Below are 27,336 nucleotides of genomic sequence, written 5' to 3'. Positions count from 1 at the left end.
CCATTACCTGGAATCAAAAATATTAAAATAGAATAAAATCTCAATTCATCTTGGTGGTAGGTTGCTGCTCTCTTTTGTTTTGGACCATCTCAGAGGCTGTGATTTGATCATTACTTTACAGGCACTATCAAAGTGATTTCTTATAAATATCTAGACACACACACACACACACACACACACACACACACACACACACACTTGCCACCAGAAAATAAGTTCTCTGCTTGTAAATACCATTATTCTTTCACAAACAGGACTACAGTCTCTCTGTGAGAGAAAAAAGGAGATGCTAAGGAGAATGGGTAAGTCACAGTAGAATCACCTGGCCTGTATCTTTTAGAGGAAAATGCAGTTAGAGCTAGCAAACACAGGGGATAATGTGTGTCCTGTGAGGCACTGGAATGAAATCTCAGACAGAAATTACCTTCCTTGGGCTCCAGGCCCAGACACCTGCCAGGAAATTCTTTCAGTGAATGAAAGAATGGATGAAAACAACCAAGTGAAACAATGAGGTTACTTGGCATTGTTCACCAAAGGGCAGCTCCTTCATATGAAATCCTTCCCAGGTAAGTCTTTTTTGACAGTGAACAAGATGAGAGATGCACTTGTACACACATGAACATAAGCCAGTCCTCATGGCCTGGGTGAAGGATAGAGCCAAGGTCAGCCAATCAGATCATTAGATCTCCCCCTTCCCCTCACACAAACACACAGTGATTGATTCAGGGAAGGGTGAATCTGCATGGCCAAGTCAATGGACCTCTTCTCTCCCTTGAGCTGTGGCAATCAATTCTCAAGGATGGATACACGACCCAGATATAGCCAGTCTAGCTGAGTGCTAATCTGTGCCTCAACATTTGAAGAACAGACTCTCTTTCTGTGGAGGACTGGTAGCTGTGAGACACTGCTCTGTAGCTACCCCAGTGCAAGGGAATGACCTTCTGTGACCAGAGAGAAGGAGAATCTGTGTCCACATGAAGAAATGAGGCAGGGCTCCTGCTTTGGCCTTGGGGAGGTGGATGACAGAGAAATGAGCGGGAACAGCACAGGATTATGTCAGGTAGTTGATTGTGCAATCTTTATACATTGGATTTCTGCTCACCTTCTCAGAAATGTAGCCTGAAAACACCACAGAGATTGCTCTTGCCTCAAAATCCTCCCCGAACCAGAATACATCCTCACAACCTGACCTCCCCCTACTAGGTCCCATCCTTCTCAGACATTCCTTTGTAAGAAGTCACCTGGCTTTCTGAAGGCCTCCTGACCTGGGAGGTAAAACATTATCTTATTAAGTCTCATTAACCCTGTTTCTTTTCAGGATACTTTCAATTATGAGAAACAGAAAACCTGACTAACAGTGGGATCACCTCCCACGGAATGAGAAACTTGGAGGTGGAGGGCTGGTGAGCCTCTGTTCAATGTGTCATCTCTGAGGCAGGTCTCTGGGCATCTCTTTTTATCACAAGATGGTTTCACTGCCACATCAGAAGCAGGAAGATATGGAAGAGAATGGGCGCCCATCTTTTTGTATGAGGGAGGCAAAATGTCAAAAGGCTCCCAAACAGCCTTTCCTTTTGTCTTATTAGTCAGTCAAATGAGACAATCAAAGTGGGCATGGCACAGGGAAGCCACAGAGAAGAGTGTGGGGAGGGAGTTGGGGCAGCCCCCAGCGGTGTGTTATTTCTGCGGACACAGCAGAAAGAATACTAGCTAGGGGTTCAGAATAGCTCACAGTCCCAAATCTTCTAAGCACTGTAACTTGTGCAGACCAGTGATATTTCTGTTCTATTAATAAGTTTTTAGATATAATGAAAGAAAGATGCAAAACAAGATGATGACAGCAACAGAGAAAGTCTCTCCCATGTGATGGGCAGTCAGAGGAGGAGCAAGCCCGAAGATATTGCTGCAGGGCTCAGACAGGATTTGTTATGGTCATCTATGTGTTCCACCACCCACCAGCATGCACAGAGCTGGTCCCACACTCAGACTGGAGACAACTCCAGGCAGCTCTGCCACATGACAATGTCCAAAGGAAGGAGTGAGTTTGTTCTCAGGAATAGGCAAGTCATTTTCAGAAGCCTCCTCCACTCCCAAAGAAACACCCTCAAGACTCCTTGATTGCAAAGGGCCATACCTGCCCATCTTCATGTCAGTTACCTACCAGGAAAGGAGCCATCTGCCTTTCCCTGCCTGTCATGGGCAGGAGAATGTAAGGGAGTCAGCTTCATCAGTATGAGATGAGGACAGAACCACCTCCACCTCCAGAAATCTTATGGAGCAATTGTGGAATCACTTAAGATTGTAAGTGTACTATTTATTCAGATGGCAATGGTTGTTGCAGTACAAATGCTTCTCAACAATGGGGCTACATCCTGACAGACCTATTGTTAGTTGAAAATGTTCTAAGTAAAAAAAAGAAAAAAAAAAGTTTTTTTTACTTAGAATGCCTAACCTAGCAAACACCCTAGCTTAGCAACACTACACTGCAGAGGATCTATTGTTTCCCCCTCATGATCATGTGGGTTACTGGAAGCTAGAGCTCACTGCCACAGTGAGAGAGAGAGAGAGAGAGAGAGAGAGAGAGAGAGAGAGAGAGAGAGAGAGAGAGAGAGAGAGAGAGAGAGAGAGAGAGAAAGAGAGAGAGAGAGAGAGAGAGAGAAGAAGAAGAGGAGGAGGAGGAGGAGGAGAAGGAGAAGGAAGGAAGGAAGGAAGGAAGGAGGAGAGAAAGAGGAGGAGGAAGGGAGGAGGGGGAGGGGGAAGAAGAGGAAAAAGAAGAGAAGAGAGGAGAGAAGATCTTGTACATAGTGCTAGCCCAGGAAAGGAGTAAATCTCACAATTTGAAGTATGGTTTCTATTACATTCATATCACTTTCATACCACTGCAATGTCAAAAAAATTGCTTAAATCAAACCATTTGTAAGTCAGGAACTGCCTGTAACTTATAAAATGCTAGCACGGTTTTGATAGTGACATAGGTTCCATGTAGTATCTCTAAGTGACATAGGTTCCAAGTAGCGAGGAGAAAGAGGTCCTAGGTGTCACTACCCTAGCTCAAGACTCTGCCCCAGTTTCCATTGGCATAGAAGTCAATGGGGACTGGTGTGCATGATGAGCAGCTGTTGTCTGTCTTAGCATTTCTGGATTATCCTACATGGAAATGTGATCAATGGATCTAGAGATGGAATGAGAACCATTTTGAAAATTATTCCTGCCCTGCTTTTGGTGAACATTTCATACAAAGACTCTCCAGTCTAACTTCCTGTGTCAGCCAGTGCAAGTTGGATTAAACAGGCCATACTCCCAGATCCCTGGTAAGTTTCCACTTGACAGAAAACATAAAAATGAACTCTGTGCACTGGCATTCCCTTTGGCAAGTTAAAAAGCCACCTGTCCTTAAAGATACATGATTCAAGGAAAGCAACAGGTTTGAATACAGCCACACACTTCTTGAATTGTTCCCAATCTCTCACTAGCCATGCACAGAACTGTTCTTCATTTCCCTTGTTCTCTGTGTTGATGTCACTTACTCTGCTGGGTGTTTCTGCCCTAGGATTGCAGCTATGGAGCAAGCCTTAACGTGCAAACTTGCCTCAGCTTCTGCTTTCCAGGAAACTCACACTGTTGACAGATTTTTTTTAAAAGATTTTGAATTGTTCTTAGTTTAGAAAAAAAGAATGACCAAAAAGTATTAAGGTCAGACCAGTAAAGAAGTTTTTCTTTCAAACTATCTAGTGAATGTCCCCCCACTTGTACAGCAACTGGTAATCCTAATGCCAACTGCGAACTTCTATTTAAAGGGTTCGTCAAAATGCCAGACGCTGGAAGAATGGGGAGATACTGTTTTATAGGTATGGAATTTCAGTTGGGAATGATGAAAAGCACTTTACAGATGGATGATAGTGGTGGAACAAGGTGAATTCCAGTATGAAGACACCCTTGGCTGACAGGTGACTTACAATGTGAATTACGATGAGTTAGGTACAATGTGACCATATTTAATGCCACGGAACCACACACTTAATAATGACTAAGATGGTAAATTTTATGTTATGTATTTTACCAGAGTATTTTTTTTTTTGTACTGGGGATTTAATCAAGGATGTTCTATGACTGAGCCACATCCACAGTCCTTGTGACTTTTTACATTGAGACAGGGTCTTGTTAAGTCGCTGAGGCTGGCCATTAACTTACAATCCTCCAGCCTCAGCCTCTCAAGTCACTGGGATTACCACAGTATTTTCTAAATGCCAAACCTGGAGGCAATGAGAGAGAGGACCCCATAGAAGTACAGCATTAACAGCCAGCACAAATGATCATCTGCTATGCCAGAAGCAAGTGCCTTTCAAAGCTATTAGGTTAAAAAGATCCCAAGACTTATAACCTGTATTATTCCCTACTGTTGTATCCCTACTTCCCAAGTGCACTCATAAGTATCTAATCCTATTTGAAGTTATCAGACTATAGATGATTTGCATTAACATCTATCCCTGAGAATTCCCCTTAGTCACCCCACATATTTTAGGGAAATCACAACTAGCCCAGAAGACCTCTCACCCTTTAAGACCCCGCTCAGAACCTCCCTGTTTGGAGCATCTTCTCTGACTTTTCCTCCAGTCTTTCTTGGGCACCTCTGGAGGACTCAGGGCATCCACTGCAATAGGATGTCTGGGAAGAATTAATTGCCTGGCACAATTTCAGGCTATTACAGCAAATACTCAGTAAGTCTGAATGAACAAAATCCCACATGGAGGATGTACTTCCAGGTGTCCTAGGATTCTGCTTCTGTTGCCAGTGTTACACATAGCCATGAATGAAGTTCCCGATGCTTTTCCTGGGGCTGTTTCTTAGATGTGAGCAAGTTTCCCAGTTCCGTACTCTTGTAAGAAGTTCAGTCCTGAACCACTGAATTAGAGGAATTAGCTGTCCTTTGAAATTATAGAAACTTCACTATATGGCATTAATCCCCCTTCACAAACAAGGAGATAAACTAAAGAGAAAGTTATTGATATAATAGAGATCAATCAATGAACAAAGAAGGCAGGATTATCTAAGTATGCCCGGATGTAAGAATAAAAACTTACAGTACATCTGGTGTGCTTAGCTGAGATTCTCCATAACTCTCCTGTATTCTCAGAGGTGATTAGGCTTTCTTAAGGTGAGAAGGTTCCAGTTCCCTTGGAGACCAAAGGCTTCATGTTTGATCCCCAAAGTCAGTTTCATTCAACACTCTAGTTTACTTTGCAATTTCTCTAAACTACAACCCTACCACTACCACCAAAATAAAAATTCCATCTTTTTTCCTACTGTGAGGTGGGAGTCTCTCCTTCTCAGAGCTCACCCATTGATCGCCATCACCCTTCCTCCTACCCATCTCCCGCTTAAGGAAGAAATAAGGGAAGGGGGAAAGGATAAAGAAAGAGAAGTGTCACTGAGGGTGGCTTTGGATTCATAAGCCACAGTCCACATGGCACAGCATGGTTGCACATTAACTTTGGGATTTCAATCACAATCATCCTCAGGCCATGAGCGTGGAATGTCAGAGGCAGTTCTTGGAGAGGGAGAAGTGACAGGCTTTACAGAGGAACTGAGTAGCTCTGGAATCATTCCAAAGTAGATGTGTTTCCCCTCAGGAAATCTGAGGCTCTCCTTAATTTACTTTCCATCTGATATTCACTCGCTGTTGCTTCAGGCCTGGCAACAGTGTGGGCGTGCTCTCGCGGGGCAGTCAGCACTTGCTTACCTCCCAGGCAGGCTCCGAGGGCCAGGGCGTACATGAGTGGTGGGGCAGGAAGGCTGACCTCAGGGTCTTGGCTCAGGTTCAGGAGCACAGGAATCTGTGTAGGAAAGGCACCACATCTCACAGAAGCTCACTAGAGCTGCACATTGTGACAAACTTAAAAAGTCCCAAGTGCTTTCGCAACAGTAAGACTGTAGGAAGCATAGGGATGCATGGAGGGAAATGAAAGCCAACTTTGAAATCCACAAAAACTTGAGTTGAGACCCATGTCTTTGTGTTTGGATCCAGCCACATGGCCAACAGGCTCTCCTTATTCGTAGCTTGTCCCTCTGCTGCTGCTCTGGGTCTTCAGTGGAGTAAAGTCATGTAGCTTCTAACACAGCATGTCTGAGGATGTTACAATCCAACCACCATTTGGGAAATCCTGCAAATCCTGTGCTTATTTTACACATGAATCATTTCAGTTAATTCTCAAACATTCCTCAGGTGTATCATTGACAGATCAGGAAACTGAGGCACAGATAGATGCCAGAACACATTTCTCACAAATGACCAAGCCAGAACAGTTCTCTGCTTCCAAACTGCACACTGGTAAAGCAGGGCTAACCTGCTTCTCGACACAGCTCTCTGCCAGTCTTCTCAACCCCACTGACATTCACTGTAGGACACAATAGGTATAGATTCTACAACTAGGAACCACCAACCTCTAGTAAGTCATGTCAACAACAGGTGCACCTTTCTGGCAGAGTTGAATTTCACATTATTATAACTAAGAAAATGTAGTGACTGTGAAACTTCTGTAGAAATCTATGTTCCAAAATGTGATGTGTTTAAGTCTCCCTGAATATTTTTTTAATTGATGGTTTGCTGTCCTGTGTCTTCAGGACACACACACAGTGATTTTCTTAGACTGCTGACCTCCTAAATGTGCCATGGAGCTAGGATATGGCCATGTGGCAACTTGGTCTGTGAGTGATGGAAAGTGAAGGATTCTCACCTCTGGGCACTGCAGTATCCTCCAGGACTGCTCTCCCCCCACCACAGGGAGCCCACTGTACATCCACCACTTAGAGAAGATTTGCAACTCCACACTGCTTGTCAAGACCAGTGTCAGCACCAAGCTAATGGAGGACACAATCTCTATGCTGCTCACATTTCTGCTTCTCTAGATCTTAGCACTTCTTTAGTTCATACAATGGCAGAGTTGGGATTTGAGCTCAAATGGACCCTCTGCAGAGCCTGAACTGTGAATTCCTACAAAGGTTCACATTATTAACCTAATGCCATCCACTGGGTCTGATTCAGCACTCTGTATTATTGTGATCCTGAACATTTTAGGAAAGGATGAGTTAAAACCAAAACAACATCAAGTAAAAAGCAAAAGGTAAACGCTAAAGTGAAACGCTTCTGACTTTTATCACCTCTGAAAGAGTGTTTGTTCCCCTGTCAGGTGTCACAGCCAACAACTACAACTGCCCCAAAACCTCCTTCTGGGGCCTACAAAGAAACCTGGGGGGAGAAGATGCCTAAGAACAAGACAGCCTTAAGAAGCTGACTTCCACACAGAGGCTGACTGACAGCACAGATAACCATGAGTATCCAAGAAGTCAGCTAAAGGAAACCCACAAGATTATGTGCATAAATTACCATTTTTTGTATTCAACATCTAGGACAAGAATAATAACATTTTAACTTGAAAACTGCCTGAGACTCCTTCCTGTTCAAGTCAATGAAGTTGAAAAGATCAGGCTTCAATGGAGAAAAACTGTCAGAGAATTCTCAGTTCCGATTCCCACAGCTCACTGTCGACCGAAGACAGCGGAAGAAAGGAGAGGTAGGCAGATGTGGCAGGGATTTCCCTACATAGAAATATGTGTTAAAATATTGAAATATCTCCATACCAATCAATGGGGAGCCACTGTCCCCAGACCCCAATGCCTCTCCGTGTCCCAAGCAAGAGGGAGATTAACAGTGGCACAAAAGAGGGGCCAGAGGGGGGGTTTCAAGCTGCCTGCTTCATGGTCTCTGCGTCTGCTCTGATTACACTAAATATTGATGAAATATCAAAATTAAATTGACTTAATAGTGTTAAGCTTTGTTAAATTTGTCACCATTAAAGATAAGCAAAATACAAATAAAAGGAAAGGCTTAAGACAGAGAGAGAGATAAGGAAAACCTAACAGAGCAAATCTAATCCACAAAGGCCCTGCCTCTTCCCTCCTACCACCACCGATGACCTGGCTTCGTTTCGATTCATTGAAGCCCTGTCTAGCTCATTTAGAGAGAGAAATCCATCTACAATCTGGTTCTTTCTACTCTGAACATGGTGAGATAAGTATAAAATCCCCTGGTGTGATCCTACTGTCTTTGCATTACCCAAATTATTTGGCATTCTTCCCTGACCACTGGAAGAAAAGAAATATCACAAATGAATGTGAACAGAGCTTCCAACTATAGCTCTCAGAACATAGCTGACAATATGGATTTAGGGAAAAAAAATCCCAAACTAATGACACATTTTGGTGATACAGCACCAAAGAAGAGAAGGCTTCATTTTGTCTCTTTGAGTTCACACTCCTGAAATAATATAACAACATACACACACCTTTCTCATGAACACCCCTCGGCAAGCGTAGCCCCCAGTTCTCACCAGATCTCCCTCAATCCCACATTTGCCAGCATTTATAGTCACTGGAAATGGCAACTACATCTGTCAGCTCTCTGACCCTGTGTCACTTTCATACACTCGAAATCTCTATGGACAAGTGTCTCTTGACCTGGCAAATGACCTGGGCCAGAGCTGTTTTGGCACAGCTGACAGAGACTAGGCTAGAATGCTGGCAACTCTGTAGGTCAGGAAGCTGAGTCACTGAACTCTATGTCTAACAACAGGTGACTCTGTTCCTACCACTATATTTTCACAGTATATTTTCACTTTGGTGTCCTTGTTCATTCCTCAGTTGAACCCTGAGTGGCGCTCTGAAGTATGTGCAGAGAAAATCAGAACTCTAAGAGATGTTTGGTTGGAGCAGACCACATGGACAGTCCAAGAAACCAGACCCCCTATAGCATAACCTCAGATGCCTGAACACCAGGTGATCCAGGCCAGACCATGAAGGTTTCAGGTGTGAGGATGAGGCACTGCACTTCTTTCTACTCTGGCAGAAGGTGGAGAGGGAAATGCATAATTGCTAAGGTCTCAGACATGAGCCAGACTCCTGTTGCCCATGTAGCCTCGGCATCATGTCCTGAGTCAGAAGACTCCACAATCACACAGAGTGAAGATTCTCCTGGTCAGAGCAGACCTTCTATAGGCAGAAAACCTAAATCACCTCCCATTCATATCACTGCATCTGTCAGAGGCCAGAACCAGTGGGAGATACCACTATGCATGTGGATTTATTATGAGGAGTTTCCCCAAAGACTCGGGGGATGGGCAGGACTCCCTGCAACCACAATATGGGAAGATAATGAGCAATTGGAAACCCAGGGACACAGACTCAGATTAATTATCAGTGAACCTAGGGAAGAGGGCACCTGTAGACACTGGCCTGTCTCCAACATTCATGGTCCCAAAACTTCCATTTTATCCCCAGTCCTTTCCAAGTGCCCATCACAAACCAGTGCACCCAGCAGTTTTCAGAGCTGCAGATGAGTAGATGCACCAGGTTGCACCTGGGGTGACTGTCCTACCCAGTGACTTCCATAGGGAAGGTAGATCTGGAAAAGGAACCACCTCTCATTGGGGCAACATAGAGGTGAGACTGACTCCAGGCCAGGGAAGGAAAGAGTTGAGAGGGAGAGTTATGATCAGTAGCAAAGAACTACATAAACCAAAGCACAAGAGCTCTCAGCACCATGCTAAAGAGAGTGGTCCCATATCAATGAAGATGAGGGTATGTCTCCAGTGACAAAGAGGCCTGGAAGGAAGGACAGGCAGAGATGGTGTCTGTGACTCTGAGGGATACAGTGAAGCATTAGAGTAACAACTGTCTCAATAACAGAGTGACCAGAGGATGGTAGGTTGGTGGGAAGGAGGGGGGAGGAGCAAAGTGTCACTTTAGGAAAATCAATCTACTTCAGTTAATTCATTTTTAATCCATTTACTAACAACTTTCTAAATATCTTCTTTATGCTCAGCATGGTGCTAGTGAATGCCGATACAGACATGAAATGATAGAGTTCCCAGACAGCTGCAGAATCCCTTGACAATAATCTTAGTGAATAACTTGGTGGTTATGTGCAGAGTACTAGGGGACCCCAGAGGAAAGTGAGGCTCTGCATTAAGGAGGAAGCATTTAAGTAAGCATAGAAAGAAGATTTGAAGATTTTCCTAAGTTTGAAGAACTCCCCAGGGAGAAATAGGAAACTCATTTTCCCCACCTCCCTTGCAGCATGGAATATGGGCTCCTCCAATCAGGAACACCTGCTCAAGAGCCTGGTTTGGAAAATTTGAAGGAAGGGGTATGACAAGACACATTCAGGGCATGGTGACAGAGGTTCCGCACTCAGTGGGGAGAATGAGCCTATGCACTCAAGCCAGAAGGACTCAGAAGGATCCAAAGGTTTCCTGGGTCAGCCCCATCCCCCTCCCACCATGTCCTTGAGAAATTCTCAGAAATTCCAAGAACTGTGTACCCTCCCTAGACAAATTCCTTTTATTCTTAAACTAATTAAATTAGTTTTTGTTTATTTGTTAGCTGTAGTTAGGTAGGAATTTTTAGGGACAAGCATCTGTGCTTGCAAGGGAGGAGGTTGCTGTCCTTTCCAATGACTGTTACCATCCCTTCACGTTGTTCTTTTGCTTCAGATAAAGCCCTTGGGGAAAACGACAAGGAACCAGCCAAGATCCCTGAGTCCCCCTAAATCACCCTTCTAGGTGACCTAGAGTGAACTAGCAAAGTTTCATTATAATGCTAAATTCTCTGACCAGGAGGCATTCCAGTGGTCATTTTTGAACCTGTGATATAAGGAGAAGCAAGATCTCAGACTGAGCATGCTCATGAATGTGCCCACCTCTATCTGAGAGGATGAGTTTTTTCCAATATGAATATGCATAAGTTTCCCTAATAAAATGCCCCCTTGCTTTCTTTGCAAAGAGAGACTCTCTTGCTTTGGTTCCCCAGTGCTCTCCTCACTTGGACAAATACTAAACCTATCTTTGCTCTTTTATCTCCTAGCGTGCTTATTGATTTTGCACTCACCAAGGGGTGAACCCTTTGTTTGGTTACAGATTAAAGTGCTGATACTGCTATGTACATTAAAAATAGAATGACTCCCCACTAAAAGTCTAGGAATAAAATCATTACCTGCTAAGATTATCTACTTGAAATTTTAAAACTCTGTTTGCATACTGTTTTAAAAAATGAAACTACAAAAGATTTTTTTAAAAATCAAAAGATTGGAAAAAAGATAAAGTGGGCAGAGGCACTAAGCAGAGATGGAGACCTTACACAATATAAAAGAAATCAGTGACTCAGAAGTTACATTGGTGATGAACTTCAATGACTAATATGATCATGAAGCAAACAATGCAAGAAGAAATAGATCAGTCTATATAAAGATCTGCTTTATCAGAAAGACTGATTACAAAAGCAATGTGGGGAACCCATACAAGATACAATTATACAAACATGCTTGTATGTGAAGATGTTATAAAACTCTACTCACATACATTTCAAGAAATTTGAATATCTTATCTGCTTTGCCTTAGTTTTCTATTTATTTCATTTTTAACAAATAAAACTCATTATAGATAAATATGACATTCTCTGTCTCCCTCAGTGAGGACTGTTTTCATCTTTCCATCCCCCTATTCCTCGGAGATCGACCCTCATGAATTTGGATTATATCCATTGATTTGGCAGCATTTTGTGGAAGAGACTAAGGGGAGGATTTTGGCTTATATGTGTCAGTTTGGAGGGAAACCAAATACTGAGTGTCTGAAGCAGCAACAATATGCCTAAGTTGATATTGTTGTATTTTTTTTTTCTTTTAAAACCTTTTATTCAATAATATATACTTTTAAAATAATATGTAACTGTCCATCATGCCATATATTGCCCCCATTCCCCCACTGTGGTGTCTGTGGTCAGCTAGTTAACATGGTTTGCTGGAAAAACAGGCGGCCACAGGACACTTCAAAGGGCGTGGGGAGCAACAGTAACCAACAACCATTTTGCATACCCTTCACATTTCCCATGCTTTCTGGGTCGGGAGGAAGTCAACAGGAAGTCAAGGCATGTGAACCTTTTACATTCGGAAGTGAGGTTTGATATACGGTGGTAGGCTGCCCTTCAGTTCGTGCTTGCCAAACCTGCCACCGTTTTGTGTCTGCTCCCGGAACGTGATCTCTCTACACAAGTTAAGACGTTTGATTTGGTTCTTGTTCTGCTTATGGAAAAGTGGGAGGTACCGCAACAGACCCGTCGCTCTCCAGTCTTCATCGGGCTGCTGTGAGACCACTGGAAAGCACAGCGTTCTCTGCACAAGGCTGAGACTGCTCCTTCACCACAGGGTAGAAATATGGGTGCTCCATGGCTTCTTTGGCAGTCAGTCTCTGTTGATGGTCATATCGTAGAAGTTTGTCCAGAAGATCTAGGGCCTCAGGGCTAACAAGGTGTCTGTTTTCACTATGGATAAAGTTTTCCCAGCGTTTCCGTGAATGTTGTCCCAGGATATCGTTGAAATGTGGATCTAGGTCTATATGATACTTCTTCAGATACCCATACAGCTCGTCTATACCCAGAACCTTGGCAATGCGAACAAGCTGGTCATAGTTGTCCTGTCCATGGAAGAAGGGTTCCTTTCGAAAGATCATGCTTGCTAACATACAGCCCAAACTCCACATGTCCAAGCTGTAATCATACATCTGATAGTCCACAAGAAGCTCTGGTCCCTTGAAGTACCTCGAAGCTACACGAACATTGTACTCCTGAGCAGGGTGATAGAACTCCGCCAGGCCCCAGTCTATCAGTCGTAGCTTTTTTTGTTGGTGATCTATCATGACATTGTGAGGTTTCACATCCCTGTGCATGATTCCCTTGCTGTGGCAGCAATCCAGAGCTTTAAGTAGTTCATACATATAAAACCGGATATCAAAGTCTGTCAGGATCTGGTAGAGTTGCTTAAAATCTGTATTATTGATATATTCAAATACCAAAGCTGGTGTCTTTGACACAGGGTCCTTTACAGTATCAATCAGCTTAATGATATTTGTTCCACCACGAAGGTTCTCCAGAATCTTAACCTCACGTTTTATCTTCTTTTTCTTCACTGGCTTGAGAATTTTTACAACCACTCTCTCATTGTTGGTGATGTTAATGGCCTCAAATACTTCACTATACTTCCCCCGACCAAGTTTCCGAACCAGTTGGTAATCATCTTGATTACCCCAGCTCGGGACGTGAGCCTCGGAGTCCCAGTACTCGCGGCTCCTCAGGCTGTTCACCTCAGCGTAGACCCGGGCCCTACTGCCCGCGGCCGGGCCGGGCATGGCGGGCGGGACCCGGGGGCGCCGCGGGGCGCAGAGGGCGGCGGCGCGGCGGGGGGCGCGGGGCGGCGGGCCCAGGAGGCGGCGGGCCGTGGGGCGCCGAAGGAGGAGGAGGAGCGCGGCGGCAGGCGGCCGCGCCAGGCCGGACCCGCGGGGGCGGGCGAGCGGGCAGGGGGCGCGGGGGGGTGGAGGCGCCGGCCGAGCCGGCCGGGCCCAGGAGCTGCCGGCGGGGCGGCGGGGCGGGCGGCGCTCGCGCTCCGCGGCGGCCTCCGCTGGGCTCGCGGCCACAGGAGGCGGCGGCGGCGGCACCGGCAGGGGCAGCCACCGGCCGGGAAAGGGGCAGCTGATATTGTTGTATTTTAATGCATGTGGCTAGAGCAAAAGTGACCCCATACCAGGTAGTGAAGTATGTTTTAGGAAGGTTCTGAGTAGGAAATCCTATAGACCATGTCTTTTGGCCACACACAATTGCTATCAGGATCTCTGAGAGATATCTGCACACCCATGTCCACTGCATAGTCATTTATTTAAAATAAAACAAACAAGAAACCCTGAGGCAAGTAAGATAAAAAGTTCACATTTCATTTTGGGTGGTGGACATATGAACACAGAAGTGCCCCCTTACCCTTGTTTTCACTTTCTATAGCTTCGGTTATCCCAGGTCAATCATGATCTGAAAATACTAAATGGAAACTTCCAAAAATAAGCAATTTTTAAGTATTACAAATACATTCATTGAGTACATTGCTATAATTGTCCTATTTTATCCTTAGTTATTGTTGTTAACCTTTTACTGTGTCTAACTTATAAATTAAATGTTATCATAGGTACATGTAGGAAAGAACATAGTATATATAGAGCTGAGTATTATCTGCAGTTTCTGGGATCCTCTGAGAATCTTGTACACCCCCTGAAGATTAGAGTGAACTACCATTTTTGTTGTACAGTCCTCTGATTCCCTTAAATTAACATGAGTTTGCTCATTCTCAATCCCCAGTATTTCCCCTTTCCCTCCATTCTCCCTCTCCTGATCCCCTTCTTCTGCTTTACTGGTCTTACTTGTCTTTTTTGTTTTTTTTAAATTGGTACATTATAGATATACATAAAAGTGAAATTCACTGTGATGTAGTCATACATGCACATAGCATAAGTTGGTCAATTTCATTCTGTGGTTGCTCCTCTTACCCACCTCTCTACCCTTCCCCTCAATTCCCTTTCTCTGCTCTACTGTTCTCCTTTTTATTTTCATTAAATCCTCTCCCTGCCCTGCTTTTTATAAATATCTCTCTTGCTTTCACAAATGAGGGAAAATATTCAGTCTTTGACTTTGAGTCTGGAATATATTTCACTTAGCATGATGTTCTTAAGTTCCAACCATTTAACAGTAAATGTCTTAATTTTGTTCTTTTATGTGGCTGAGTAAAACTCTATCTCATATATATATATATATATATATATATATATATATCATATATATACACACACCACATTTTCTTCATTCATCTATTGATGGACATAGGTTGGTTCCATAACTTGGCTATTGTGAATTGTGCAGCTTTGGACATTGATATGTTCATATCACTATCCTCTGATGATTTTAGTTCTTGAATAAATACCAAGGAGTTGTACAGCTGGGTCATATGGTGATTCTATGCCTAGCATTTAAGGAATCGCCATCCTACTTTTCAAAGTGGTTGTACTGATTCACAGTCCCATTAACAATGTGTAAGTGTACCTTTTTCTCCAGATTTATTGTTATCTGTATTACCAGTTATCATTATCATTTGTGTTATTGATGACTGCCATTCTAGTAAGATGAAATCTCAGTATAGTTTTTGTTTTTTTTTTATTGTAAACAAATGGGATACATGTTGTTTCTCTGTTTGTACATGGAGCAAAGGCATACCATTTGTGTAATCATAAATTTACATAGGGTAATGTTGTTTGGTTCATTCTGTTTTTTTTTCCCCTTCCCCCCACCCCTCCAACCCCTCTTTTCCCTCTATACAGTCCTTCCTTCCTTCATTCTTGCCGCCCTCCCTAACCCTAACTCTAACCCTAATACTAACCCCTCTCTCCCCCCATTATGTGTCGTCATCATCCACTTATTAGCGATATCATTCGTCCTTTGGTTTTTTGAGATTGGCTTATCTCACTTAGCATGATATTCTCCAATTTCATCCATTTGCCTACGAATGCCATAATTTTATCATTCTTTATGGCTGAATAATATTCCATTGTGTACATATACCACAGTTTCTTTATCCATTCATCAATTGAAGGACATCTAGATTGGTTCCACAATCTGGCTATTGTATATTGAGCAGCTATGAACATTGATGTGGCTGTATCTCTGTAGTATGCTGATTTTAAGTCCTTTGGGAATAGGCCAAGGAGTGGGATAGCTGGGTCAAATGGTGGGTCCATTCCAAGTTTTCTAAGGAATCTCCACACTGCTTTCCAGAGTGGCTGCACTAATTTGCAGCCCCACTAGCAATGTATGAGTGTACCTTTCTCCCCACATCCTCACCAACACCTATTGTTGCTTGTCTTCTTGATAATCGCCATTCTAATTGGGGTGAGATGGAATCTTAGGGTAGTTTTGATTTGCATTTCTCTTATTACTAGAGATGTTGAACATCTTTCCATATGTTTGTTGATTGCTTGTAGATCTTCCTCTGTGAAGTGTCTATTCATTTCCTTAGCCCATTTGTCGACTGGATTATTTGTATTCTTGGTGTAGAGTTTTTTGAGCTCTTTATAGATTCTGGAGATTAGTGTTCTATCTGAAGTATGATTGGCAAAGATTTTCTCTCACTCTGTAGGCTCTTTCTTCGCATTGCTGATAGTTTCCTTTGCTGAGAGAAAGCTTTTTAGTTTGAATCTATCCCAGTTATTGATTCTTGCTTTTATTTCTTGTGCTATGGGAGTCCTGTTGAGGAAGTCTGGTCCTAAGCCGACATGTTGAAGATCTGGACCTACTTTTTCTTCTATAATCTGCAGGGTCTCTGGTCTGATTCCGAGGTCCTTAATCCATTTGACTTTAGTTTCGTGCATGGTGAGAGATATGAGTTTAGTTTCATTCTGTTGGATATGGATTTCCAATTCTCCCAGCACCATTTGTTGAAGAGGATATCTTTTCTCCATTGCATATTTTTGGCCCCTTTGTCTAGTATGAGAAAATTGTATTTATTTGGGTTTGTGTCCGTGTCCTCTATTCTGTACCATTGATCTACCTTTCTATTTTGGTACCAATACCATGCCGTTTTTGTTACTATTGCTTTGTAGTAGAGTTGAAGATCTGGTATTGCAATACCCCCTGCTTCACTCTTCCTGCTAAGGATTGCTTTAGCTATTCTGGGTTTCTTATTCTTCCAGATGAATTTCATGATTGCTTGCTCTATTTCTGTAAGGTACGTCATTGGGGTTTTAATTGGAATTGCATTGAATCTGTATAGCACTTTAGGTAGTATGGCCATTTTGACAATATTAATTCTTCCTATCCAAGAACATGGGAGATCTTTCCATCTTCTAAGGTTTTCTTTAATTTCTTTGTTTAGTGTTCTGTAGTTCTCATTGTAGAGGTCTTTCACCTCATTTGTGAGAGTGATTCCCAAGTATTTTATTTTTTTTCGAGGCTATTGTGAATGGGGTAGTTTTCCTGATTATTCTTTCCAAAGATTCATCACTTATGTATAAAAATGCATTAGATTTATGTGCATTGATCTTATATCCCACTACTTTACTGAATTCAGTTATCAGTTCTAAAAGTCAGTATAGTTTTGATTTGCATTTCCCTGATTGCTAAAGATGTCGTACAATCTTACATATATTTCTTGACCTTTCTTATTTCTTCTTTTGAGAAAAGTCTATGCTGTTCATTTATACACTTATTAATTGTATTATTTGTGGTTTTGGTGTTGAGGTTTTTTGAGTCCTTTATACATTCTGGATATTAATTCCCTGATGGAATAGATATTTGCAAAAATTTTCTCCCATTCTGTAGGCTTCTTTTACGCTCTTAAATGTTATCATTGCTGTGCTAAAGATTTTTAATTTGGTGTCCTTTCACTTAATGATTCTTGGTTTTATTCCTTGAGATTTTGGAGTCCCTGCATCAATATATTGGAGTGTTGCTCTATGTTTTCTTCTAGCAGTTGTAGTGTTTCTGGTTTAATTCCTAGGTATTTGATTCACTTTGAGTTGATTTTTGTGCATGGTGAAAATATTAGTTAGGTTTTCATTGCTGGGATCAAAACACCTGATGAGAACAACTTAGAGGAGAAAAAGTTTATTTTGAGCTCAAAGGTTCATGATCAGACAGTTCCATTGTTCTGGGTCTGAGGTGAGGCAAATCATCATGATAGAAGGCATGGAGGAGGAGTGCTGTCACCTCATGGTAGAGAGTGAGAAGAGAGTATGAGGTACCAGGGACAAAATATAAACCCCAAGGCACACCCCCAGTTACTCACTCTCCAGTCACACCCTACCTGCCTACAGTTACCACCCCGTTAGTCCATTCAAATTATTAATCTATCAAGTGGGTCAATCCACAGACTAGATTACAATTCTCCTAATCTAATCATTTCACCTGTCATATTAACACAGGAGCTTTTGGGGAAAGACTTCATAGCCGAACCATAATAGAGAGAAAGATCTAGTTTAATTCTTCTACAGATGGATATCCAGTTTCCCCAGCATCATGTGTTTAAAAGGCTATCCTTTCTCCAATGTATGATTTTGGCATCTTTGTCAAGGATCTAATGACTACACCAGTGTGGATTTGTCTCTGTGTCTTCTATTCTACTCTGTTGGTCTTCATGTCTGTCTTCATGCCAATGTCAGTAGCATGGTGTTTTGTTACTACACCTCTATTAACTTTTTGTTACTAGTATGGTTTGAGATTAGTTATTGTGATGCCACCAGTCTCACTCTTCTTACTCAGTATTGATTTGGCTATTCTAGATCTTTCATTCTGCCAAATGGGTTTAGAAGGACAGGGTAGGAGGGTACTGGGAATGTAACCCAGTAGCGATCTACCTCTGAGGTATATCCCCAGTCCTGTTTTTCATTTTTTGTTTTTTAAATTTTGAGATAATGTCTCATTAAGTTGCCAAGGCAGGCCTCAAACTTGCAATCCTCCTGCCTCAACCTCCTGAGTAGCTGGGATTACAGGTATGTGCCACCATGAATGGCTCCGTATACATTTTAGTGATTTTTTTAGATCTGTGAAAATGTCATTGATATTTTGGTGGGGATTGAATTGAACATGTAATCACTTTAGGTAATATGGCCATTTTTACAGTATTAACTCTGCCAATCCAATCCAAGAACATGCTAGATCTTTCCATCTTCTGAGCTCTTCTTCAATTTATTTCTTCAGTATTCTATAAATTTCACTATAGAGTTCTTTCACTTACTTAGATTTATTTCCCACTATTTTTAGGCTATTGTCAATGGAATTGTTTTCCTGATTTCTTTCTCAGCAGATTCATTATTGGAGTATAAGAAAGCTATTGATTTTTGTATGTTTATCTTGTATCCTGCTACTTTGCTGAATTTGTTTACCAACTCTTCTTCAGTCTTCTGGTGGAGTTTTGGTTTGTTTTTTTTTTGGGGGGGGGTCTTCTAAGTATAGGATCATGTCATCAGAAAACAGAGATAGTCTGACTTCTATTTCCTTCCTCCTTTTAAGTTGATTTTCTTGGGTATTTTGTCACAGTGACAAAAAGCTGACTAACATAGATTGACAAAAATCTGGATTCTATGACCACACCATGTGGCCTTGCATGGCTGGGACACTTTGCTTTATCTGAGAAGAGAATAAGTGCATAAGCTGCTCTTGTCTCTGGGGTTAAGGATTCATCTAAGGGAAGCTCCACAGTGTCAAGAGAGTTGGAGCCCAATGAACTAAAACTGGGACTTTCTCTCTTTCTCTCTTTTTTATTCTTTTTTTCTTTTTTCTTTGTGGTGTTTTTATGAATGGCATTTATTTCAAAATTTCATTTTCTAAGTTTTTTGTTCCTATATAAAAATACAGCTGATTCCTGAGTTTTAAACTCGAGTTCCTGATAAACAAACTAATAATTTTAATACTCATTTGATAGATTCTTTTGAACTAAACACACAGATTCATATTCTCTTTAAAGAGCAATGGTTTTATTTCTTCCTTTCCAGTTCTTGTAGTTCTTATTTCTTCTCTGGATTCATTGCACTGCCTCTGACCTCTGGGACGTGGTTGATAGAAATGATGCCCACAGATAGTCTCTAGACTTTAGGAGACAACACTCAATATTTCACATCTAAGTACGTTGGTTTGAGTTTTGTAGACACCATGAATCAGACTGTTCCCGTGCACCATTCTGAAGCAGTTCTTCATGGGCTCTGATCACCAGCACATGTACACCTTGCTGGCACCTTTCCTCCATACTGTGTGATTCTTTCTTCATGGTCAGACGGCTTACCTACTGATGCTGAGATGGAACACAATGCAGGTCCCCAGTGGATGTTCCCAAAAGTGCAACCCCAAGGCCAAGCTCTGAGCAATGGAGATGTGAGACATAGGGAACAGAGGGGTCCAGTCACAAGAACACCACAGAGGACACCCCCATCCAGTATCTTGCCATGAGGAGTGTTCACCAGGCTTGTGTCCCTGTGCCCAGCACTCCTGGACCCTGAGGTATTTGTGACAAAACCCCAGTTCTTATATGCAACCCCCATTCCTGCTTTATTACACCAGGGTTCAAAAACAATGACACAGAAACCCTAGGAGTAGGGCTCATCATCCTATAAGAAATTTGTTATGGGTACTTCTGGTGGTGGACGGGGGTGAGGACCACAAAGAAACTTAAAAATCCTGCCCAAGACAAACACCAAAAGTCACATAGCTGATTAGAGTAGCTTCCATGTTCATAGGGAATAAAGGTGAAATTGTCTTGGTGTCTCAAATTTTTCTTAAAAAAAAAAAAAGATGAACAGTGTTCTGGAAGGGGCAACAGATCTCAGGTGGGTTGAACCCCAAAATAGCCAGTCACACAGGTATACCATCCACCCTGGTTGCAGACCCTCGATTCCCAGCCTGCTATCTGGTCTCTCAGTGCTCCCTGCCCAGATGCCCTGGCTCTTCCCTCATTTTTTAATCTTGACTGTGAGTGTGGAAAAGGACAGGTTTTGTGTTCTGCCTTCTTAGGAAGGAAGGGCAAGCCCAGAGTGTGCACAGGCTGAAGGCAAGCCCTCAAACCCACAGAAATATACAACTCACCATTGTAGCAGTGAATGGGATGTTGTCAATCAAGGATGAAGCCAAGGTCGAGACCCATACTACCAGGACAATGGCAGCTGCAAGGCGCCGATCCTCTGGGACCATCTGGAAGGAACAGATAATATCAGTGCTGCACATCAACAGCTGCACTGTGAAATCAGATCTTAGGCTCTGATCCTTTGACAGGTCAGAAAAAACCAAACGATTGTTAGTTCTTCCTCTGAACACATAATAAAAACAGACTCAGGAGTGCAAACCAGGGCCGTGCCTGCACAGGAATCTCAGCTGGGTTCTACAACTAACTGAGGAGAGCAATTCCCAGCCCCCTAGCCCTATGGGAGGAATGGGCAGAGCAAAGTCCCCTCCTCATCCACATTTGGTGGCTCCACACACTGGTCCCACCAACCTGATGACCAAGTCCCCAGCCCTGGGATGGGGACTTCTGTAGCATTGACTGACTGTCCACTGCTCTCCTCGACAGGTTTTAACTAAAGGCTAAAAGCAAAAATAATAGGCATCTGTAATTATACATTCTTTGGGAAAAAAAAATCTCCATCTCTAGGCTACCCAGGATAAAATAGTTTCCCTGCTGTGCTTTTTACATAATTAATGTGACCTATTCTTACCAGATTTTTTTTTTTTCTTTTTACAAAATTAAAGAACAGTGACTGGAGCACATTCTACTGCAGCATTTAATGTACCTTTAGTAGCAAAGCAGTCTGTTCTCCGACATGTTCTATTAAGTGGAGATGCGCCAATGCCTAGAAAAAAAGAGTATGTGGTGAGAATCAGTTTAAAGGTAAGAAAATGCATAAGATTTTTTTTAAGTGTCTTTCAATTTTTTTTTTAGAAAAAGGGAGCATAAAGTAAGGCCAGATTCTCACTACTTATAAAAGATCAGACTCATACACAGTCTATAAATAATTTACTACCACATATGCACACTGAAGATTCAAGGAGGAAAAATAAAACACAATAGCAGAGGCAGGAATTCCTCTCTGATTTGTGTTAATGTCCACATGAAATTTAAATTTGAATAGAAGGCGATTTTAAAATTTTAAGATCTGTGTGTAAGGGCACGGTTGGATTGTACATAATGAAATGCCACTCCATAGCGAAGGTTATTCAAGAAAGCTGCATTTTCAATTTCTTTTTAAAGTTAAACAACACAGTTAAAAGTTGAAAAAGAAAACACATGGAAGGGAAGGTCTATTTAACTGAAGGAAGTAACTATTTCTGCAATACTAGACTGATGCAGAAAATTATATTGAGGGAAAGGTAAGAAAGGAGATTAAAAGAAAGAAAATGGAAGTTTATTCGAAGCCAGTCTGCTCTGGCTGCCACCTTGGTCTCAGCCAGAAAGAGTTTCTCATTTTCAGTACTGCCAACCTTGGTAGCTGGGTCATTCTTTGCTGTGGGGCTGACCTGCCCATTATAACATGTTGAGCACCATTTCTGGCCCCTGCACACTAGATGACAGGAGCACCTCCCCCATTACCAATATGATGTCCCATGGGAGATAAAATCAACCACTAAGAACCAACATCATCATCCAGATTTCATTAAACAACATTTGTAATTAAAAAATTAATTCCTTTTATTTTGTAGCATACCATCAACTGAAGAAAAAGCAAAGGTGTAACCCAGATTCAAATTTTCTGCCAAATACCAAATAGAGATGGTTATATGTGTATATGCACTCCCACAGTATTATGTGCACATCTGGATGTATACATATAGACAGCTATACGTTCATATGTTTAGTGTCATAAAATTATGCCAATCATGGTCTATGATGTGCATAGAGATAAAAATAACATCTTCAAAACACTTGAACGTTGCATCTAATAACTCAGTTATTTGATCTCTTGATTTTTTTAAAAAGGTCATAATATGAGAAAAATACAAGTACTGTGTATTCTTTTATAAGTGCCAAATGAAAAAAAGTTTGTTATACTTTCTATCAAGCCTAAAGATAAACAATATATATTCTACACTTCACAAATTAAACTTTATGTATACTTGAGGATTATACACATTGCTTGTCTCTATCAACTGATATATAGCATTGAAAGGATAATCGTGTAATATAAATCACAATATAACATATCATTATTCTTCTGTTGCAGAAATGCTGATTCAGCAATGGTCTGACATCTTTGTCCCCCAGCAGTAAGTCAATACCATACATCATTGTTACCACTTTCAAAATGATGGACTAGGAGGTCTAGGTTTCTTCTGCAGCCAAACAAATAAATTCTGGATAAAACAGACTTTCTACTACATTGCTGGATCAGCAAGAAAATGTAAGGTTTTCCACATAACCTCTCTCCCCAAGAAAATGCTGCTGCTGCTGTCCAGGAGCTACAAGATTTGGATGGCAAGGAGGAATGGAATCTCTTGGAATTCAGAGGAGGTGTGAACAGCAATGAGATTGTAAACTAAAACAAGAATTCTCACATTGAGCTGAAATCCTTAAAACAGATTAGAATTATGCCCCAGCATCAAGCAGAAGCAGATACAAGCAGTTTCTAGAAAAAAGCATCCAAACGTAGGCCCTCAGAAGTCCTACAAGTTAAGGTCAAGTAATAAGAATCAGTCTAGGATCATCAAGGACACAAGACAGGCAACATGAATGAGAGTAAAACACAAAACTGACTTAGACCTCAAAACTGCATCAATGAGAATTCATAGACTAAGGACACAGAAGAATCATTTTGCTTAAAGAAACTGAGAGCTAGGGCTGGGGATGTACCTCACTGGTAAAGCACTTGTCTAGCATGTATGAGACCCTAGGTTTGATACCCAGTACCAGAAAAAATAAACTATATATTCTTGTCTGTTTTTAAAAAAAAAAATTTTTTTTAAAGAAAGAAACTAAGAGCAAAAGAGTGTAAATGTACCAATCAACATTGACCCCTATGAGTTAAGGTTGAAGTCTGTCATCTCTATATTGCAAATACATACAATTTTCCAAAGACTTCTAAAAAATAAGGATGCAGAAGAAAAACTAAGTTCCATGCAAATTTTAATGAAAATGTTGTAACTCTTCATTCTCCCTAAAGAGTAAACAGTCCTAAATTTATATGTGTCTAATAGCAGCCTCAAAATATATCAAGCACAAATAAACAACTACAAGACCAACTAGACAAATTTACAATTATTTTCAAAAACTGGTAAATTAAGAAAAAATAAGTCAAGAAATCACAATGGAAAGTGAAAATAATTTGAATGAACAAAATACAAATATAACCAAAATGCATATGAAAATTTGAGTGATATGGCTAAAGTTATGCTAAAAGGAAATTTATACTCTTAAATATACATACTGAAAAATATAAAGCATGAAAATCAGAAAGCTAAGCATCTGTCTTTAGAAGTTAAAAAAAAAAAACAGCAAATTGAGCCTAAAAAAGAAGAGACAAGAAAGTAATAATTAAGAACAGAATATAAAAAAATAGGAAACAATTAAACAATTCAGAGTTTTATAAGAGTAACAAAATCTATATACCCATGAGAAACTGTTAAGTAGAAAACAAGACAACCGAAACAACCAGAGAGAGCTGGAGAAAGAGACAGACTGAGAGAAAGAGAGCATGATGAAATCAAAAACGGAACATCAGCAATAAACATGTAGAGGAATGAAAATATAAAAATGAAAAGTGAATCCTAGCATTCTAATTGTTTTTTTGCAGATATCCAGTTGCTTAAACACCATTTGTTGAAAAAATATTTCTTTCCCAAATAAGTCACTTTGGCACTTTTATTTAAAATCAAAATGTATCACGTAGTCAGGGTCTATTTCTGGACTGTTTGGCTCCATTTATCTATCTTTGGCCAGAATCACACTGTCTTCATTACTATAGTTTTATAGTAATTAATGAAATTAGGTAAGTGTTCCAATGTTAATCTTCTTTTTAAAAATTGCTTTTGTTATTCTCAGTCCTTTGAATTTCTACGTAAATTATGTAATTAGCTTGTTATTATCTGAAAAAGAAAAAAGCCTCTACAATTTTAATTTGGATTGCATTAGAATCTATAAATCAATAGGGGAAGAAATGCCACTAAACAATATTGAGTCTCCTGATCTATGGACAAAATATATATCTCTATTTACTCACATCTTTTTTAAAAAATTTTTTCAGAAATTTCTCAGCACGATTTTTGTTACATTTATTCCTAGGTTTTCAATGCTTTGGGTACCACTGCAAATACAATTGCTCAAGAATTTTCCAATTGATATGATGCTAGTATATGAGAATATATTGATTTTTGGACATTGATCTTGTACTTTCTGACCTTTCTAAGTTTATATATTAGTTCGAGTAGTGCTGAGTTTCTTGTAGATTACCTGGGATTTTTTACATTCACAATCATACAGTCTGCAAATAGGGAGAGTTTAACTTCTTCCATTTCTACCTTTCTACCCTTTATTTCCTTGTATTGCTGTATTACAATAGCTATGCCTTCCATTAAATTGAATGTTGAATAGAAATGTTGAAAGTAGACATTTTTACCCTGCTCTTAGTCTCAGGGAAAAACTTAATGTTCTCAGACTAAGTATGAAGTTAGCTCTATTATTTTCAAAAATGTCTTGCATCAATTTAAGGATTCACAGTTCACTGAAAATTTTTATCATGAATTTGAGTACTGTCAAATGCTTTCTCTCCATTCACTGAAATGGTCATGTTTTTTCCTATATTTTGTTAGTATGAAAAAATGTAATTTATTTTGAAAAGTAAATCAACATTGTATTCCTAGAGTAAGACTTTCTTGGTTTTAATGAATATCTTGTTAAGGATTTTTCCAATCTATGTTGATGAAGGGTATTGGTCTGAGTTTTCTTTTCACATAATGCCTTTGTTCAGGGAAATACAAATGACTTACAAAATGAGTAGGGAGATGTCCCCCTTCTATTATTTTCTGAAAGAATTTTGTGGGATTAGTATTATTACTTACTGAATATTTGAGAGAAATCAACATTAGAGCCATTTGTGCCTGGACTTTTCCTTGTGGAAATATTTTAAATTATTAATTCTGTTTTTTTAATTGTCATAGTTCTATTCAGATTCTCTATTGCAACTTGAGTTAATTTGGGTAAATTTCATTTTTCAAGAAAGTGTTCCAGGGCTGCCTCCATGAATCCAGTCAGGTGCCAGCCCCTGCCGATTCAGCCCCGCAAGCGCCTGCAAGGTGGCTGCGGTTCCCCATCTACCAGTGTGTGGCAGCCTCCATCTTGGGATGCCTGCACTGCCATCTTGGATTACCTCTGCTGCTGCCACCGCCATCTTTAGTTGGAGCAGCTCCATCTTAGGACACCTGCCAGAGACTAGAAACCCAATATCAAGGTACATACAGATTAGCCACTGCCACACCACCAACTAGGGACAGGAACACTTCCATCTAGGGATAATAACCAAGACCTGAGAGAACATCACCAAGGGCCCTGCAGGCTTGGTTATATCTGAGGTATCCCTGCTAGGTGTGCTAATAGCCACCACATTGCTTTAGAGACAGGAGAGAGCCTTACAAGGGGTCATCGGTAAGTGGGAAAAGGGTATGAGGGCATCTTGATCCAGGCTTGTCCAGTCGACCAGCCTGGCACCCAGAGGGATCCCAGAGACAACTCAGGCAGAACTTGCTGGGACACAACACCAGCCTGGTCCACAACTCCCTCCCCAATATGGGCCCCACTGATCACCTGGTCCCACTGGTTTGGCAATCAACAGGGCCCTCCAGCTCCTCAGTCCTCAGTCTCCCAACCATCCCCTAGCCAGCCCAGTGTCTGTAGCTGTGGCTGGCCCACAACTCTCAACACCTGGTCCTGATCTGCCCAATTCAGAACGTTTTCCACGACAGGCACACAGGTCCCAGCACTCACCCCCCAGAACCTCCAGGGAGAGGTTCCAGATTTGGAAGTCAAAAGGGCGGGGAAGGAGAGATAGAGACTATATTAAAAGCCAGGAATTGTGGGGTCCACAAGTGAGGAAATGGGCTAATACCAGGCTCCTATGTCACATGAGTGGACCCCAAAGGAAAATCCCAGGGTACAGTCTTCCAGAGGGATTGGCAATTGCTATACCCTAATTCCAGGAGTCCCACCTCCAGGTCTAATCCTCCCACCTTAGTACCTGTCATCATCCTGAGGGTGGAGTTACCAGCAAACTCCAGACAACCCTACTTATCAGATGAGAAGGGAAGCAAAGAAGACAAGGAACTCCAACAGAAACAATTGTTTGATTTTCCTGCAAGACTCTTTTTTTCCCCCTATTTTTTTATTTTTTCATTTCCCACTCTCACACCCTCAACACCTGGGAGGTTTGAATAGTATATTAGAGTTTTGTTGTAGATTCTTTTTTTTTTTTTTTTTTTTTTTTTTACTTTTTTTTCCTTCTTCCTTTTTTTTTTTTTAACTTGCTCTTCTGTTTTCCTTATTTATCTGTTTCCTTGGAGTCTCTCTTTTCTCCTGCTACCAACCAATTCTTTTGATTCCTCTTTCACTCTTCCTATGATCTAGTACCTCTATAGTCTCACTTCTTACCTCATTAACATCACATCATACACCCCTCCCCCATCCTCTCTTTGTCCACCATTAGAAATTGTAGACCTTATTGCAAACCTATCGTTTACATTGTTGATAATAATCGAACACATCATCATTTCTGTTTATTGTGACAAAACTATTAACATTTTAATAGGGGCTATTGGGTTTCAGACTGCATATTGTTTGAATTTGGTGCTGTTAATATTGACACCCGGAGCGTTTCAAGATGCCGGACTACAGGGTGGCTGCATTTCATGTTGCTCCAGGACTCAGGATTCAAAAGAGGAGATATTGAGAGACTT

The 27,336-nt window shown here is 41.2% G+C and overlaps 2 protein-coding genes and 1 long non-coding RNA gene across 4 annotated transcripts in view; all 3 read right to left on the bottom strand.

Annotated features, from left to right (window-relative positions):
* Positions 1-27,336, bottom strand: part of LOC306648647 — a 392,598-nt gene that overhangs the window by 345,208 nt on the left and 20,054 nt on the right. The gene's annotated exons all lie outside the window — the stretch shown is intronic.
* On the bottom strand, positions 651-25,778 carry LOC306647675 (P protein-like; the record flags this gene model as incomplete). The annotated part of the gene is made up of 5 exons (XM_079117192.1): positions 651-1,265; positions 5,741-5,834; positions 20,491-20,595; positions 21,192-21,251; positions 25,758-25,778. 5 exons carry the CDS (start codon positions 25,776-25,778, stop codon positions 1,216-1,218), a joined length of 330 nt encoding a protein of 109 aa, XP_078973318.1. The 3' UTR covers positions 651-1,215.
* Positions 11,732-13,287, bottom strand: LOC306648622 (casein kinase II subunit alpha'-like). The gene has a single exon (XM_079118794.1). The coding sequence runs from the start codon at positions 13,230-13,232 to the stop codon at positions 12,180-12,182; it is 1,053 nt and encodes a 350-aa protein (XP_078974920.1). The 5' UTR covers positions 13,233-13,287; the 3' UTR covers positions 11,732-12,179.

Source organism: Sciurus vulgaris (assembly GCF_902686455.1).
Source record: "Sciurus vulgaris genome assembly, chromosome: 17".
Lineage (NCBI taxonomy): Eukaryota > Metazoa > Chordata > Mammalia > Rodentia > Sciuridae > Sciurus > Sciurus vulgaris.
The sequence above is the reverse complement of the archived record's forward strand: the minus strand, read 5'-3'. Positions and strand labels throughout refer to the sequence as shown.